The 19028-nt window shown below is 39.4% G+C and overlaps 1 protein-coding gene across 1 annotated transcript in view; it reads left to right on the plus strand.

Moving 5' to 3' along the window:
• TGFBRAP1 (transforming growth factor beta receptor associated protein 1) overlaps positions 1-15913 on the plus strand; it is a 39708-nt gene extending 23795 nt beyond the window's left edge. Inside the window, exons 6-12 of the mRNA XM_082332168.1 lie at positions 2092-2433; positions 3776-3833; positions 5119-5262; positions 6318-6464; positions 8107-8266; positions 9893-10326; positions 11204-15913. Coding sequence (XP_082188294.1) covers positions 2092-2433; positions 3776-3833; positions 5119-5262; positions 6318-6464; positions 8107-8266; positions 9893-10326; positions 11204-11392 — 1474 coding nt within the window. The 3' untranslated portion in view covers positions 11393-15913. The remainder of the gene's footprint in view (positions 1-2091; positions 2434-3775; positions 3834-5118; positions 5263-6317; positions 6465-8106; positions 8267-9892; positions 10327-11203) is intronic.
• The last annotated feature ends 3115 nt before the right edge of the window (positions 15914-19028 follow it).

Below are 19028 nucleotides of genomic sequence, written 5' to 3' on the forward strand. Positions count from 1 at the left end.
GAGGAGAAAAAAAAAATATTTCTTTAAATAGGGTTAATTTTCTAGTGTAATACATCTCGTAATATATTTTATCTGGTGGTCCTCAGGTCTTAAACTTTCACAAGCAGTTGGACTAGCCAAAGCTGCAGTTGGATTACTGTAACAAGTTCATACTGAAAGCCCAAATGCTCTTTGAACCATCAGGTCACACCGCTGACAGAACTTGCTACTTCTTGGTTATTCTGCCTCTTAAAAAAAAAAAAAGCCCTCATCTACTTGTGAGTTCCATCATAATATAGACCTAAGAATTTCAAAACCAAATATCAAGTCTGAAAAGAGGGATTAAAAGGAAATTTCAGCTGCAGAAATCTGCAAAGTAGACATGAACACTTTACACTTGGTTAGAGGCTGGCCTTTCTAGTGTAGAGGTAGTTTTTAGGCAGTAGGAGCTCTGTGTGCAAATCGGAAGAACTTGTTATTCAAACCTCTTCTCACAGGAAGGCTTCCCAGGTTCAGATTTTTCTCTGTTGTGGTCCTCTATTGTTCATGTTGCTATTCCGATGCTTTGCAGTCACTAGGTTCTGGAACAGGATACTTGCTGCTTTTAAATTTGCTGTTGCTGCTGTCTCTCAGAATTTCATTCTTCTGGTAGAGATGTTTGTAGCCAAAGGACAGTATTTATTTTTTGCAAAAGTTCCAAATAGGTGTTGCCTTGGTGATGCTTCCTACTAATTCATATTTCCTGGATGGCTTTGGAACTGTGTCTCTGGCAAGAAGTGAGCAACTTGGGGCATGGCCCGCTGCTTTAGTTACGTTACAACAGTAGGGAAGGGGTGAGCCTGCTTGTGAGGCTTTTTCACACTTTATTGCCTGCAGAAATCTGCTGCTTCATCTATTTCCATGGTTATAACTTGTTTCTTTTTGGAGTTCTTTGCGATCAAGGTTGTGAAGGGAAAGTCTTTTTGAGGTTGCTGATCACCGGATAGATAAGAACTATTTTTTAAAAGTTTTGTTTGCAACAAAATAGATAACTAACCAGGGTTTCTTTTAGAGAACTGTCAATTCATTTTGATTTTTTTTCAGCAACAGTATCTCCTGCGTTTCAGGAATGCTTATTTTTAAAGATGAATTCTGAATAATGACTTTGACAGTGAAATAAAATATAAATCCTAATTTCTTGCTGTTCTTCTAAAGCAAGGTCTGGGAGAAGGAGTCATTCTAGCTGTGAAAATTGAGTTGTTTATCGTGTGTGGAAAAAACTTCTCCTTTTATTCGTCTGTCACAACATGCATTCTTCAAATGCTGGCGGAATTTCTTCAATCTAGGCTGAAAGCAAAATGTCTTGTGTAGCATGTCTCTGTTACAACTTCTTCTTGGATAAAGTATAGATGCCCTTCCTATGCGAAGTGGAAAAGCCACTCCATAGTATCTGACATAGATGTACACCCAAGACCTATGCCTGTACAATAGACAGCTACTTATTGGTTAGATGGATGCATAAGCAGTATCCGTGGTTCATTTTCAGAATGTCCTTAAGAAGTGAGCCGAAGGAGGAATCTGGTGCACTTCAGGGTTGGGGAAAACATTTTCATTGTCCAAACGTGTTCTGAAAGTTTTAGTTTTCTACAGGAAGTTGCTGTTTTTACAGAATTACTCTTGCACAGTCTTTGTGGCTTGCCTAAAAGGGTTCACTCTCTCTGTTTTTTTTGCCTCCATCAGAAGACTAGCTCCCATTATGTATGGATGAAGTCTAGGACAGTCTTAAGGACTGCAGTAAGGCTATTCAGCTGATTTTTGTCTGTGCCACAGAAAAGCTGCGGGATGTCAAAAGCAAAAGGCTGGCCAGTCTCCAAATTCTCAGAGCTTTCAATATCTAGAGGAGGAAAAAGAATGATAAACAAGTTTGGTTAGAAATAGCAAAAAAAATTCCAAATTTGTTCTATATATATTTTTTCCAGCATAGAAGGCAATAACTTTCAGAAACTGTGACACAGTGTTAGTGTCCTGACTCTTAAGCATATGTGCGCACACATTCCCAGTATGTTATTTTTTTGTGCCTATGTATACTTTTTCTTTCTTTTTGCTTCATCTAGTTTGACACTGTAATTGCAGAAGCGGCCAGCTTGATGTCCGGGAGCTGATCTCTCTCTACCCCTTCCTGTTGCCTACTTCCTCTTCATTTATACGGTCTCATCCCCCTCTGCATGAGTACGCGGACCTAAACCAGCTGACCCAAGGGGACCAGGAGAAGATGACAAAATGCAAACGATTCCTCATGAGTTACTTGAATGAAGTCCGCAGCACTGAGGTTGCAAATGGCTACAAGGAAGATATTGACACAGCTTTACTCAAGCTGTATGCAGAGGCAAATCATGAAAGCCTGCTGGATCTGCTAGTTTCAGAGAACTTTTGTCTTTTAACAGATAGTGCTGCCTGGCTGGAAAAACACAAAAAGTGAGTGGATTTTTTGAGTATTGCACCTTTGAGACCAGAGGGAAAGTTGTCTTAAATGCTATTGGCTTCTAGAGCAATGTGTTCAAATCCTTGTAGTTTCTGTGCTCTCAGGTCCAAAAGACAACTTGGCCCGACTTGTCAGCATTTAAAAATGTTGGTGAAAAGGTATTAATTGACAGTCTGAGATAAAGGAAATGCATTCTGTCTTATGCTGGTAAATACAGAGTTCTCAGTTAAAGTTTCTGTGTCCAACACAAAAATAAAGGATTGGTACAAATTTGGAGGGGAAGAAAAATTCATTTGCCCTTGTGACAGTTGAATGGACGCAGTAGTGGTACTCGGACAGAATGAAAAGATGCCTTAAAGCATGCACTACCTAGCTTCTACTAGGTAGAAGCTATTAAACAGCTAGTGGCTTTAAAATCGTAGTTGCTTATTCAGGGAAAGAGATCTTACTTTTGAATTGCATACTTTCTGTGCTCCCACTGATTCACCAAAAGTAGGTTGCTTACAATGACTGCAAATGACTTCAAATTGGAAATGCCAGCAGGTGGAGAATTGACTGTCATTAAGCAGGAAACACTGGATAGTAAATGTGTAAAATACAAATTCCAGTCGTAGGTAGTGTCTCTGTCTTGGATTTAATTTCTTTAAACTGTATGGTGCGGTAGTAGCAACTATAGTGGTGAGAAGGAGTCTTTAATTGTGGTTAGATTTAGGGTCGTTTCATTTATTTCAGGCGTTTTGTTAAATCCTCTTGGTAAGTATGGTTTGCATGGCAAACTTTTGCAAATGTGAATGGTAGAACATCGTTCCGTGAGAACAGCTGTTACAGAACCTTAGCTGTATTTTTATTACAGTACACAAAAAACCTCTGTAGTGGCACTGTACAAGGCTCTTCCTTGCCTGACTTGATTTCATGCTGCAGTAAAAAAAAATGTTTCTGATGGTAAAACAGTTTTAAGTAAAAGCATCATAAAAATTTGATTTAATGACACCCAATTAACTATTAGAGGAATATTTATTATTTGGAGCCGTGTGTTAAGTCTGTCTGTAAAATTCAAACAACAGTACAGGAATCACCTTTAATTTGACACATACTTTAAGTTGGAGCTAGTAACTAGAAACTGCCTTAGAGACAAGAGAGACAGACACGTTTCTAGGACAGAACTTCTCTCCTTTGATTCTGAAAAAGAGCCTACAGACATTTGTTCAAGTGTAGACATGGCTTACAGACATGTGACTGTAAGCAATTATTTGTTATATTCTGTGCTAATCAAACCATAATGAAGTTGGTAGGAAAGATCTAGCGATTTTAATATTGTTTTCTCTTTCTATACAGGTATTTTGCCCTTGGTCTCCTGTATCACTACAATGGCCAGGATGCTGCAGCACTTCAGGTTAGAATAAAACTTTTAGTGTCATCTGTAAACCATTCCAAAATCCCAGTTTACTTCTGAGATAAAAATCTGAGGTGCTAATTTACCTGTTTGAATAGTGGTGATGTGTGTATATATGAGAGAAACTTATGCTGAGGCTTCCTCGAGTAAATTAATATGCTAGATGTGGAAAAACCTGAAGATCTTACTGAAGATGACAGCTATTATAGAGGCTTGTATGCTAGTTTTTAAGCAAAACTGTGTATACCAGAACATATGTTTGTACTCTTAAAAGATGGACAGAAGTGCTAAAACAATCAAGAGATCACTTTAAAAGGTGTTTGAGGGACTTCAGGAACATATTCTGTGCTGATTAGTCTGTATACACACAGCAAAGTAGTATTGTAATGTCACGGCAGACACTGACGGCAACTGAGAGTTTATTTCCTTATCTGCTGATGGACAGTGAACACATTCTGCAAGATCTGTGGGTTTCAGCTGGGTTAGTAATCCCTTTAGGGACCCCCCTTCTGATGTCACTAAGACCAGCAGTGGTCTGTAGACTGCAGACTAAATAATTTTGTTATTCCTGTCTGCAAAACTTCATCTAGAAAAATTAGTATGTTCTTGATCAGTAAATAGCATGTATGTCTCAGACCACATCCAATACCTGAAGTAGTTTGCCTTACTGTGTGGCTTTTTGAGTACGTTAATCACAGTAACACTGTCAAATGCATTCAGGTCAGCTGTGTAAATAGTGATTTCCTGAGCAGAAAACCAGTAAGGACAACAAAACTAGATAGATGTGGCACCTTTTAATTCCAGTTATAATGTATGTAAAAATAATCTCACACAGTACTTAAAAGTTCTTCAGTCAAAATGAAAGAAGGGCAAAAATATCAGATTTTCTTTGAAATTGTTTGTATCATTTGCTTTTAATCTTGCACACACAGAACACAGGAAAAGCATACCATGCACTGGAGAAAAGAACTTTTATCAAAAGCTTTCTTTGTGATTAGTGTACCTCCTCCTGAAGTATTCAGCCAATCACTCTCAGAATGAGAACCTACATGATATGGTGTCTGAATTAGTTGAATACGGCAGGTGCAAGAAAAGCCCATGATGGAGAGGAGACATAAACTTAGTGACCAGCGAGATCCCTTGCAACTGGTGTTCCTAGGAGCTCTTTCTAATTCCACAAGTACCAGTAGCTAATACTAAGTGTTGTAGAAGCTCACATAAATTTTGAGTTGGAAGAGCTAGTACATGTTTTAAGCACTTTAATCTGTGTGTGTTTTTGTTGCAGTTATGGGTGAAAATAGTTGATGGAGACATTCAAGATTCTACACGTTCAGATCTCTACGAATATATAGTAGACTTCCTTACATTCTGCTCAGACCAAGATCTGGTGTGGAAATACTCTGAATGGGTTTTACAAAAAAATGAAGAGGTTTGTGATTGGTGTGATGTACTTTTCACAGAACATCATAAATATAAAGTATTTCCCTGCAGGGTGTTTGGGTGTTCATTAACATTGTTCCATCTTGATAGCTAATTGGACCATTTTTGCAGTATATTTAATGCCAGTTAAATAGCGATCAACAGATCACTAAAAGTTTCTCAATTCTTCTAAGTCCCTCTGTTAACAAGTGCTAGTGACAATTGCCTCTTTTTTTCTTCTGAAAACAAAGTTTAGGTCATTCTGTACAATGAAAGATATAGCATGTCTTCTGTTTTTCTTCATATTAAGCAAGATAATTTTCAGATCTTAAAAAAAAAAAAAAAAAATATCACCTAACAGGTTAACTGTTGCTGCTGTTTCATTTTTTAAAAGGATTCCAGGAACACTGATAGCTATGTACACTAGGATGTGGAGTAAATAGCCTTCATTCAAGACAAAACCTCATTGCTACAAGAATTAACTTAATCCACCAAAATTAAAAAAAATAATTTTGTAACATCCATTAGTGTGGTGTGCTGTTAAATGGGATGCTTGATGCTGTATCCAACAGTCTGTGCTGTTGGAACTTGTCACTGCCTAATTTGTATTAAATTAAACCTCAGTTATTACATGCAATGACGGATTTCTAAACTTTTGGTTTGGTCATTATAGAAGTCTCTTGCTCTGTGTATATCATCACATTTCATAAGGCTGTAAACATTCTGGTCTCTAATTTACGCTTTCCTGCTGCAAAGGCTGAAGTCTCTTGTTCTGCTGTTACGCAGATCTGTTCAATACTTTTTGTGGCTGGTGGAGGTTGTGCCCAACGCAAGGTTTATAGACTGGACAATGTATAGGCTATGAATTGAGGTAGTGGAGATAGGAGTGAGTGAGATCACAATAAGCACCAAGTAGTGTAATCTTGGTGTTGAGCAGGGTTTTGTGTTGTTTATCTTCCTGAGTAATGTCCTAATTAGTCTGATAGTGCTATTAAATAAGTATTTAAAATAAAAATATAATAAATGGTTGCAACTGAGTTCCTAAATGCAATTAACTCTTTCTAGGTTGGCGTACAGATTTTCACTAAAAGGCCTTTGGAAGAACAGGAGAAAAACAACATTAATCCAGATGACATCATCAATTGCCTTAACAAATATCCTAAAGCACGTGTTAAATATCTAGAACATCTAGTATTGGAAAGAAAAATAGAGGTGAGTCCTACAAGAATACTAAAAACAGGTATAGGATTCAGAACGCAGACTATGATGAACAACTCTGAAAAAAGCCAAAGTCTAGCAGAAATAAGCATAACTTGAAGGCTTTCAGGTGTACTCAGAGTAGGGAAAGAGTGGTTTTAAGATTAAAGTAGAAGATGAGGAGCTGATATCTGCATTATTTTTAACTTTTCAACTCTTGTGATGGCAAGACAGTTGCTTACCTCCCTTCAGAGTTTGTGGGTTTGGCTTTTTTGTTTGTTTGCTTGTTTGGGTCTTTTACATCTGATTATTGCATACTTTTCTGTTTTACCAATGAGGCTCAAACCTCCATCTGGTATGATCATAGAAAAATGGTTGTGCAACTACTAATCCTATTACACTGTGGCAGCAATATACTAATATTGCTAATTCAGTGTTTTACAAGTAAGTATGTTTTTATTCTGTCCTTCTGGAGTGTTTTGAGCAATTAATGATAGAATTAAACCATGTACCTCTCACTGTAGAATTCCAAACCACTCTAGATGTTGAATGGCCAAAAGATGTGTTCACAAGTCGTATTTTTACCTCTGGGTTTCTAAGCACAACACAGAAGCAGCCAAACATTATGGTACTTGGATACAAGACGTTCTAAGCACAGGAGAAGTTACTTGAACCTGCAAATAAAGCAAGGAAATGAACATTGAAAGAACCTGGCAGAACTGGTGACCAGTTCACTAGTTTACATTCTTCAAATACACATGCTAGATCAATGGTTTCCCTCTTATGCTATTGCAAATACATCAAGGTGTGTGACACCATGATGGATGAATGTACTAGTTTCTGATGTCATGAATTATTTTCAAACTTTTTGAGTTAAACATAGTGCCTTGTAGACTATTTGTAACAAAAATAATTTATAATTAAATCTACCTGCTAGTAAAGGCTGGTGTCACGGGCAAGTGAATGCACCACCACAGCTGGGTTATAAGTTGATTTGGTATTTAGAAAGTACTAGATTATTGTGAATGCTTTAGTGAGAATGTTTCAAACAGTCAAATCATCAACTTGTTTTGATGAATATTGGGTAGTGGATAACACAAAAAGCACTGTGCCTTCAGAGTACTTGTCTACCTCTGGTGGCTTTCTCAAATTTTATTGCAGAAATAGAAAAGGTCAAAGAACATACCTGAATATGAGGAAGAATGAGTTAGATCAAAATTACTCATTTTACAAGGGAAACAAAAGGAGAAGACACAGCGGAGATCATACTTGTACTCAAAGGAGAGAGATCTGCTTTACTGCATTGACTTTCATTAGGTGAACTTTTGAAAGAAAATAGTTTTTGAACAAGAAAAGCTATTTATAGAGTTTCTTTATTTAAGGTGAAGAGGGGTTTAGGAATAAGATGTTTCATGTCTACGTTTTGGAAATATCTGTATTAATGAAACAGAGAATCCCATACTATAGGTATAGTGTATTTTGTGAAGCTGGTCTGAATAAGTTGTCTGCATGAACAAAAGACTTTCTGATTAATTTGAATTAAATAAATGAATTAAAAAACATTTCTATGTAATTATGTAAATATTCATCACTGTTATTGGTGGGGAGAAGGAGTTGTCTTTGTAAACTGAGCTAACATTGTTCTTCTCATCTGTAGAAAGAAAAGTACCATACTCATCTAGCTGTCTTGTACTTGGAGGCAATACTTCAGCTAAAATCTGTGACCACAGATAATTGTACAGAAACAACTGAACTGCTGTTTAAACTACGCAGTCTTCTTCAGAAATCTGATCTTTATAGAATTCACTTTATTCTGGGTAAGATGCATGTTGTCTATTATAAATGCTGTATGTCAGTTCCAGCAGGAAACAAAGTCCTCATAAGGTTAGAAAACTAAGAAAGCTGAGATTTCTAGGTGTATTTGGTTGATAGGCTTACCATCTGTATTTCTAACAGACACAAGTTAATTTAGAAAGCATATCTGTTAGTGTTGTCGTTCATCTCCCATAGCTCATCAGGTACAATGGTATGTTTGCCACTGCACCAAAGACAGGGTACCATAACTAGCTAGAAAAAAAATATCTTCATACAGTTATCTTCTTAATTTATAGTCGGTTTCTTTTTAATGGTGAGCATGTAACTTGTGACAATCTTTTGCAAATGGAAGACTTAGAAGTTTATTTGTTAAGCAGTCTGTTCCTTAGTGAACTGAAGCGAAGCTTTGAGGAATCCGATTACCAGGGAGTTGTTTGTTGTCCATAACGTATTCTCACCCTGAAAGCTGGGGTTCGTGCTAAACAAAAATATGAGCATCTTTTTGGGTGAGAAGTGCAATATACGTCTTACTGTTGGTATAAGGCAAGCAGCAGCTGAGCTACATTTTTTCGTCGGCCAGTGCTTATAATGGCTAATTTTTAATGTTTCATCCACTGAACGAGTGGATGAAAGGGAAATAACGTGTTACTGTACTGAAAGATATGAAATCTTTTTCCTAAATTCAGTGGAAAAATCCAGTGGATGTGGAAATAAAAATAGCTAAGTGGCAACTAAAATAATTTGCCAAGGTTTAATACCCCCTTGCCTTTTCAGTCAGCAAAACATTATATGACAGATAATGTACAAATATAACATAGTCATTGAAACTCTTGCTCTTTTTCATCTTTTAATTTTTAACCAAATTTTTAAGGGCAAGAGTTACAAGATGGATTATTCTCTTGAAATCCATGTACTCCAAAACAGGATTTCTTACATGACAATTCTTACCTACATGAAGGTGAGATCAATGCATACTAGTTCCTCCTTGATAAACAAAATATTTTGGGGAGAAAAACGTTGTATTTCCATAGCTTTTACAGAGGCCTATGCCAAATTTTTATCACCTTTACAATAAGTACCGGATTTTCTACTTTATCTTGAAATGCCAGATGAACTTGCCATTCCCTCTGCCTGTCGCTGACACTTTAACTTTAAACTGTCAGACTGGATTAAGGGTTTGTAGTGTCCTTTTTTTAAAGGGAAGTACTATTTGATCTTTATTGTCTTTTAGGGACTTCAAACTATTCTGTAATTTTCAATAATATTGGGAGAAGCAGAGGTTAAAAATGTTGTGGCTTCATCTTACAGTTTATCATACATGGTAGCAATGTGCGCAGAAATGTGCAAGACTGACATGCTAGAATTTAAAAGATGGCAGTGACACTGGTTTTATCACCTGTTGTTTAGTAATTTCTTTTTCCCGTATTTTGTGGTGCTCTCTTGTTAGAGATGTGTTTCCATACATCTAGGCATTCTTGAACTTATAAACATCTGTCCTCTTTATAGCTGCCAGCACCCCTGCAAAAATAGCGGGAGTTGACTTCTGTGGGCTTGTTTGCATTGACACTGGGAGAGGGAGTATTTGTCATCTCCACTAAGCAAATATTGCGTTGTTTCTCATTTAACAGACAAAATCCAGGGCATGGACCTTCATATGGAAAGTGCAATTTTATATGGAAAACTAGAAGAACATGAGAAGGCTTTGCATATCCTTGTCCATGAGTTAAAGGACTTCCATGCTGCTGAAGAATACTGTATATGGAACTCTGAGAACAGAGACATGCAATACAGACGGAGGCTTTTCCATATGCTGCTGTCAGTGTATCTAAATCCAGGCACTTCGGATTGTGCACTAGTCGTGGCTGCTGTGGATCTCTTGAATAACCACGCTGCTGAATTTGATGCGGCTCTAGTTTTGCAGCTGGTGCCTGACAGCTGGTCAGTGCAGCTCCTCTCCCCGTTCCTGGCTGGAGCAGTGAGGCAAAGCATTCATACAAAAAGAATGACTCAGGCTGCACTTGGGTTAGCGCAAGCTGAAAACTTAATCTACAAACATGAGAAGGTAGGTTGGTTTGGTTTTTTTTATTTTTAAATAGAGGCACTTTGAAGCTTCACAATTAAGTCCTTTGATATATAATAATCAGAAGAAGTTTGAAGAATTAGGACAAAGTTATCTTCATGTCCTTGGCAATTTTACTTGCTGGATTTATTAGCTTTTTGCCATGACTACTGGATTCAAACTTAATTTTATGCTTTCTCTGTAAAACAAAAGGGAAGGTGGGGGCCTTGAAATAGGAATAACTTTGGTGAACTTCTGGGCTGAATGAAAGTGAATCTGGGATTTACAGGTTAACAAAGTTCTTGCAGAAACTTTAACAAATGTGAGTTAGCGTTTTTTTTTTCACTAGGATTGAGACCTGTCAGAATTTGCAAAAAAGTTTACCCAGCACTTAGGATTAATTGAAGCTTGTTAGTAGCTTTTGTTAGTGGTAAATTCACTTGTGAAGCTTTCTTCTATTCCGAGCTAGAGCTGTGTTGCTTAAAGCTCCCAGCAGATTCTTCAATCTGTTCAGCTCTAACGACGGTATATCCAGCAGAATCTGGAATAAAAATGCATCAGTGCTCAGTTTGCTGTGGAGTTGTCCTATGACCTTGTTTAGGAAGCTGCATCGGGTTTTCAGTTGCATTAAATGTGTGAGTGCTTTTCTTCATTAAACAAACAAAGAAAAAAAAAAAACAAGCAGTACTTAAAAGGAAGCATGAAAATAAATGAGTATGAATGTGGAAATTGAATTCAAGATAAATAGTTCAAGCTGTCTTTTCCTGCTACCTCTATCATTGACCAGGTTCGTCCACTAGGTACAGTTGAAATGATATGCCTCGGAATTTCCCTTCTTTTCTTGCTAGATTCATGTTTGGATTTTTTCCCCTCTCTTCAGGTTAAACAAAAAGGAACTCCAATTCTTCTTTCGGACAAAAAGGTCTGCCAGGTGTGCCAAAATCCTTTCTGCGAGCCTGTATTTGTAAGATACCCAAATGGGGGTATGGTCCACACACACTGTGCTGCAAACAGACATCTGAATTCAAACGTGACTCATCACTCTCCCAGCTCCAGCAATCAGACTTGAAATACGTTCCGGTCCCACAGGTTCCCATGACTTATACCCCATTGAAAGTGGGCTGGAAAAAAGAACAAAGTGCAGCTACTTTAGGTATTAATCAGGATGAATGGCTAGTCTTTGGGTTAATGGGAAGACTTCCAGTAAATATGAAATATCGCCACTTATCTTTTTGATTTCTAATGAATGTAGATAGAAAAGGAAATTCACTACCAGAAATGGAGAGGTGCAGATATAGGCTCTTCTGTATATAGTAATGAACAGTTAAAGAAAATGAGCCTTTTCTTCACAGTAAGGATGAATGTTATGGAGACAAGACAAACAGTTATTTTAAGAAATGTCACTTTGCACTGAATGTGGTGTTGATAAATTTGTAGAGGTGGAGATGGCATCTGTTGGAGTTGGAATTCTTGGAACATTATGTGACAAGACTGGCATCATGCAGCTTACTATCAAGACAAAAATGTGCGTTGGTTATAATGTTTGCTGCAGCGTGTCCTCTTTTGGGCTGGATTCTCTTCCCCAGGATCACAGTGTGAACTTGTTTTTTGCTCTACAAATTGTTGGCTTTTGATGCACTTTTTAGTACTCCCCCCCCCCCCCCCCCCCCCCCCCCCCCGCTATATAGAATTTAAATGTAAGCACTGGTCCATTAGGTTTCTACTCCTACGGTTACTGTAATAAACTGGGTGGAAACTGATAGCCTCAGTCACACAGCTGTGCTTGGAAGAGAAAAAACAAAGTCAGATTGTCTGATCAGACTGTAGTCACTTTTATATGGGGGAAGAGACCTTAACTTTAATATTGATTGATTTATTTATTAATATGCAAATATACTGTACATACAGTTGAATAAATTGATCTTCTGTCATTCTAGAGTTTCTTTGGAGGATAAAGATGTAGCCGATACGTAAGTGTACAGGTTATGTGCTAAATGTTTGCTATAACATAACTTCAGCAGATTGGAACTCCACAAGAAGAGGTTTTAGTACTTGTGGATGACTTTGTGCAATCAAAATCATGGAAAGAAGGTATAATTGGGAAGAAATCTACGAAGGTGCACTACAGGGGTGCTGCATTTGTTATATTCTACAAAACATTCTGTAAACTAAGGTTTTTCAAATAACAGCAAAACCCCTTTATTTAACTACCCTGATAAGTATTCGCATTGCTATTTAACCATTTTAAAGCAATCTGTTTAAAAGAAGCAGCTTCCCACAAGAGATGTTCAAAAATGACGACTTTAAATAAAAGTATATCAAAGTCAAAGCATTTCTTTTAATTCTGTAAAGCTCTAATAAATACCAAGCTTACTGACCAGCATGCAGTTGAGTTAGTACAGCTGCTCACTGTTTCAGCATTCCAAATCAGAGTGGGGACTTTCAGCAAAATGGGGTATCTGCACAGGATCTTCTAGATGCAGTCTCGGCAGAGGTCTCCTGTTACGGAAAGGCTGGCTTGTGAAACAGGCTTGCAAGCATAGTGCGGCCTCCAGGAAGGGGCAACCAGACTACATCCAGCGGGAAAAAAAATACCCATTTCTTTGTCTTTGAAGCAGAAGACCTTTGGATCTTTCTCTTTCTTGAGTTTAAGATTAGGAAAGTATAGCTGTTGTGTTGGGTTTTAAAAAATAAATAAAGTCCAAGTCAGGAATTTTGTAGCGCTTTCTACTAAGACATGTAAGCCACGTTTAGTGAAAGGCACCTTCAAAAAAAGACAAATGTGGGCATTTCTGACTTAATTCAGGCACGAGTGATCCTCCTGTGTTGCACTGGTATGAGCAGATTCTTCTGTATCTTGTATTCATGGTTTGCAAACATTGTGTATACAACTGGCAATGATGGCATAGACAAATGTGTAGTCCCCTGCCCTCAAAATACTTGCTGATAAAGTGATTTTACAAAGATCTGATAAGCCGTTTGCATACAGTAGCATGCGATTCATAAGAAATACTTTCTTTTGCTGCAAGCATCCTCAGTGTGCTTTGTTCCTGTCTAATAAGGAGGCACTAAAACAAGCATCACTCTCCGTGATTAAGACTAATTCTAGCCACTAGATAGTTAAGAACGTAGTCTTGTCAACTAGTGTTGCAATGGAGTAGAGATCATACCATTCCAGACCACAAGAAAGTTCTTAATTGTTATTGCATGAAAAGGTATGGCTGTAAAAGATCAAACAGTTCTTTATTAATATTTGATTTTTTTTTCAGATTTGTACTTTGGCTAAAATGCAGCAGTAACAATAATTGTACATACAGAGCAAATGCAGAAATTGGAGTAGTGCAAGGTAGCATATTTGCGATCATAGATGACCAAAAGGGTGATTCATATTTGAGTTGGGGGATCTAATTCTTATAGCCCCCCTAAAATGTGGACTGGAAAAACATTGACATTTTTTCAGACTTTGTTACCTGTTTCTTTGTTAAATTTTATACTAGAATTCATTTGGATGAATTAATATGAAAGTCCCATGGTAACAAAAAGAAAAAGCAAAAAAACCAATGTGAGGCTGAGCAAGAGGTGGTGGCAGGTGGAAGATGCTCTTCCAGTGTGCGTACGGAGCTTGAGCAGTTGGGATAATGCTCGACCAGAGGAGATGGCAGCCTACGTCAGAGTGGTGCGTGGTATTCTGTACTTTATCACCAAGAAATTTATGAAAGGTCTGCATTCAGATTGCCTTAGGTAGGACAACTACAACACCCCTTGGGTAAGAGAACTTCACCTTGGAGAACCTGAGTTCATTCCTCCGTTTATTTGGACACTGGCAGTTTGCTCATTCTTGTTTTGTGTACCTGAAGCGCTGGGGCAGCGTTGCTACTGTGCTAAATCCTTCTGGTATGGCTGCAGCAGCACGGAGGGAATGAATGGTAATCTGGTTCGTAATTGCCGACTGGATATGTGAAGGAGGAGAGGCAGGAAAGAGGAACATTTCTTTGGCCGTCCTTCTCTGCTGGAAATTAAATGGGTTCTGGGAGTTTAAGCTTGATGCAGTCTTTGTCTCTCCAGTTAGGGAATGTGGTGTCTTAGACCTGCCCTTGGAGAGAGGAGATTGTCAGAATATTTGTTCTTAATTTAGCTCTTGCTAAATGATTTGTGTTTGTAATTTCTCTCTCACTTTTTTTTTTCTCCAATGAGTCTCCTCCAACTTTGCATGTGTGAAAACCAAAGCAGTAGTACAGATCTTTTTTTAATGTGACAGTGTGTCTGTGATTCAGGACATAATAAATGAGATTAGTCTCTCACACAGATGCTTTTGCAGATATTGAGGCACATTTGCTTAACATGTAGCTTTTAATTACAGAAATATTGCATCTCTGACCTTTTTTTTTTTTTAGCCATCCCCCGTTACAGTGGCTGATACATACGAAAAGCACTCGTTAAACCCTTTTCTGCTCTTTCATATCTCCATGCTTCCTCACATAGAAATTACTTATGATGTGTATATGTCATCATATGCAGTTTTTCCACTCTCTAAGTCAAAAAGAGAGGAAAAATACTAATGAGAAAAAAATGCCCAGAATCTGGCACTCTGCTTGAAATAAGGTTAATGGCTGTACCTTTATGAGAAAGAATTCGGTTATATCTTCATTTCTATGTGTTAAAGGGATAAGTTATCACATTGATAATATTACAAGAATACTGATCGCGGAGTCTGGAGAAAATAAGCCATTGGGTTTTGTTAGGCAGCGCTCGGAGCGCACCACAGGTACCTATGAACTGGCTTCTTCGGGCAGCCCGTTCTGCGGTGGCTCGGGTGCGCGCCGGGGCCCGCGTTACGACGAGAACTCCTCTCCGCGCTCCCCCTGCGCCCAGTCTCCACAAACTTCCCAGCCTTTGCTACCTGATTAACATCACGCTTCTCGCACTTCATCGACATGGGTGTGCATTTTGAGTTCTGGGTGGACTCCTGAGCACATCTGTCTCTGTTCAATAAAATGTCACATCAACCACATGAAACCCTAATAATGTCGGCTGTGGAAGGGTGGTGGTAGGGATGGAGTATGCCTGTCTTTTCTGAGACCTCTATAGCATGTTTGAACACAAGCACTATCCTGACCCTGCTGAATCTTTATAACAACGTCTGTTCTTTGCAGCACTCCTATCCTGAATGACATTAAAAAATATTTTATTTTATACAGTTGTATCAAGAAGTAACCTTTTATTTTATTACTCTTCCCAATTTGCTGCGGTCTCTATTCAGCATAGCTCTAAGTGTTTTATTAACATCCTGCTGTTTGTAATAGGCAGCAACTAATACATTTTCATTGTGAGCTCTCCTCCTATTGCCTATATTTACTAATTAATTTTTCTCTTGCTGTACAACACTTTGGGGCTTATGCCTTGTGAACACTGATAACTAAATGTGCTGCTACTTTTAAAGGGAAAAGAAGAAAAGAAGTTAATGACATTCTGTAATGTCTGATTGATTACAAAACTGAAGTTCCCCTGCAGTAAATTTGTTCGGATCGAAATCTGTACTGTTAATGCTTTCTGACTTAATGGTTATGTTGGTGAACATATACAGCAGTATGTGGAGTGTACAAATGTATAAATATGTTGATTTTTAATAAAAAAATCTTTTAATTATGTTGCTGTCATTCCTAGATATATAAACCCTGGGATGTGAATGGCTAAGTGAAGGAGAAGGATTCTTCAGGGGTAAATAGAGGATTCAGCTGGGTGACTGACAGAGGTGGTCAGATGAAAAGGCTGAATTAAGCAAGTGGCGGGTATTAATGGAGATAAACAGGTGTTCTTAAAAACTAGTGAATTTTGCTTCTGGGAAGAAGTTTTACTTTGTTTTTACCTCTTCCTTGACTGAATCTGAGTTTTTACAGATTCAGGTGAAAGCGGCTACCGCCATTATAGGTTTGGAAGAGCTTGGTCTGCCTCTGTAGCCAAAGCAATTCCTTCCGCGATTAAAGCCCGTGGTTACATGGGGGGTCTGGTCAGCGATGGGTGCGTGGACATCCTGCAGCAATGCAAACAGAAGTACTAAAACGTTTTGAGCGGAAGACCTCGAAACAGGGCTGGTGTTTATCTGGGAGCATAGGCTGGTAGTTGAGAGCAGTAAAAGTGGGTGCTGCTTGCAGAGGCACCTCTGGGACCAGGTAGAAAGTGAGCTTAATCTGCAGCTTCTTTACTGGGGCACTCTTAAGTAAAAACAAATTTAAGGAAAACAAAGATGGAAGTGCTACCAAGGTGGGATGGTATTTATTTTTATTACTACAGATCCCTAATTCAACCGTAGGAGGCGAAAAGCAAAGTTACTGCCAGATCCTAGCCCATGTCCCCAGGAAAAGGGGATTATTATATGCCTGCAATGTGGAAACAAGGTTGGCGCTTATATACTCTACATCAGGGAACCGGCATTCCTCATTTTCCTCCTCGCTCCTTGGGAGTAGTGGCCCTGGCTCAGAGCAAGCTTCGGGGCCAAAGGGCCAGGTGTCCCCCTCTTCCCGCTTCCAGCAGAAGGGGCCAGGGCCACCACAGTGGCACTTTAGGACCTGCTGATGAGGAAAACCCAGGAAAGGGAGGGTGGTAAGGGCTGGTGAGGAGGCTGTGGTAAGCCAAGGAAGCTGGTGTTATCTCTAAGGGGGGGCAGCGATGGAGGAATGCAAAGGACAAGTACAGAAGAGGGAGGAATGTGTGTGTAGGACATGCAGGTGTGACCTAATTCAGCTGGTCTCCAGCCCCACTCTGCATGTGCTTGGGTCTTTTCTCCCTGCATCTTCCCAGCCCGTGATACAGGGGAAATCCCCTACGTGGCCAAAAGGTACTGAGGATGTTGGCTAGAAAGTGTAGGCAAGTGGTGGCCTTTGGGTAATGAGAAATGGGAAAACTGGATGAAATATCTCTCAGCCCTGGAAAACCATCACTGGAAGGAATTTAAGAGAGCGTGGCAGTAACCAGGCAGGGGGAGAAGTGGTCACTGCTAGGTTTATGTGTTGGCATGGGCCTGTGCATCCTGAGGGGGTGGCGTGTCCTTTGCCTGCTACGTCCCTCTCCCTTTCTGTCTCACGTGCAGTTTGTGGGAGTGATGGTTGTCTTGGCAAACTATAAAATGGACATACCTCACTGAAACCATGGTTTAACTTCGATGTGAATGAATCTGTCACCTCAATATTTTACTGCTCTTGTGCTAAAAATCACTTGGTTCTTTGCATATGCTGTTTAATCATCAGGACTTGCTGCTTGTTTTGAGTTTGTGCAAACAATATTTTCACCTCTCTTTTTGTTGCTGCATTTTTTTAGCCAAAAGTAAGTTTATATAAAGAAATAATATTGTAAAGACTGTTGAGTGGTAGCTACGTGCCATTCAGTCAACTTGGTTTTAGGTGCAAGCGTGGCTTTGACAGTATTGTGCTGTTGTGGTTTTATCTGATGTCTCAAAGCCAAATAACAAATGGGAACGTGCTCATTCTCCAGTTTGGTTTGTGTATTAAAAACTCATGGGGTGGTCAGAAAGAAAGACGCAGAAGCAAAATTTGTGCAGTTTGGCTAGTTCTTCCCTGATTTTCAGCTATTTCTCTGAACCCACTGATCAGATGGTTGAGTGGTTCTCATCAGAAGCATGGGTGTGTTCTTTTTCCTCATTCAGGCACTTTGGGGAGAATCCTGGGTGTCTTATGCCTGAGCTCAGCTCAAACCTCTTAAGGCATCTTGGTGCTCAGGCAGCAGAGGATAGGGTAAGCCCTCAGCCAGGCAGCGTAGGCACCAGTAACGCTGCAGGCATCTACTGGATGGAAGGCAGGTTGTGCACTGCACAGCCGGAGAGCCACCAGTGTGAAAATCCAACAGAGTGGGAACTGTAGGGAAGGGCTCTTGTTTTGAAGTTCAGGTTTGCGTTCACCTGACAAGGTTTCTACAGCCCTATCAGGTCAAGTTTGTTCCTTTGGCTGAAGCAAAGGCTGCAGGCACGTTGGTGGGTGCTCAGGACGCTCTTACAGAGGGTGTTTGGGAGGCAAAGGTTGGAGTGCAGCATGATGCTGAAAGGAATGAAAAACATTACCGCAACAAACATCGCTTCATTAGCTCAGCCAGCAGGAGATACACCCTGGAGAGCCCTGGTTTGCATTTCCCCGACTGTTCATCCAGTCTGTGAAGGAAAAACAACGCAATAAGCATCAAAAAAAAATTAGTTGTGGCTTTGGCTAGTTTTGCCCACAGACAGTGGTTAGAAAATGGTCCATGCTAATCATCCAGATGGCAACTCCTTCCAAGGCATAGCTGAGTTTTGGCAGAAATGAGCCCCAAAGGCCCAGTTCACTGCAACAACCATGGCTGCAGGACAGCAGAGGGTCAGAGGCCAGGGTTGCCAACAGAAAGCTGATGGCTGAACACACTGCAGGTTTTCAGTAGGTAACAAGGCTGATAATAATAATGCCTAAAAATCCAATAGCAGTCACGAACAGCATTACCATTGCCTATAATTGCCAGTTACCCCCTGAAGATACTGCCTAGTTAGCGTGGTACTTGCCTTGAGTGGGACCTGACCATCCCAATGGGTGTTAAAATGCTACAAAAATTTAGACTGGCTGGGTTCTCCAGAGACAGTGTTGTCCAAGCCCAACTCAAAACAAGGTCAACCTGTGCCAGGTTGGTTGTGTTGTTTTAGACCAGCGCTGACAAGCTTGAAACCAGAT

The sequence above is a fragment of the Platalea leucorodia genome (genome assembly GCF_965183815.1).
Source record: "Platalea leucorodia genome assembly, chromosome: 2".
In the NCBI taxonomy this organism is placed as follows: Eukaryota; Metazoa; Chordata; class Aves; order Pelecaniformes; family Threskiornithidae; genus Platalea; species Platalea leucorodia.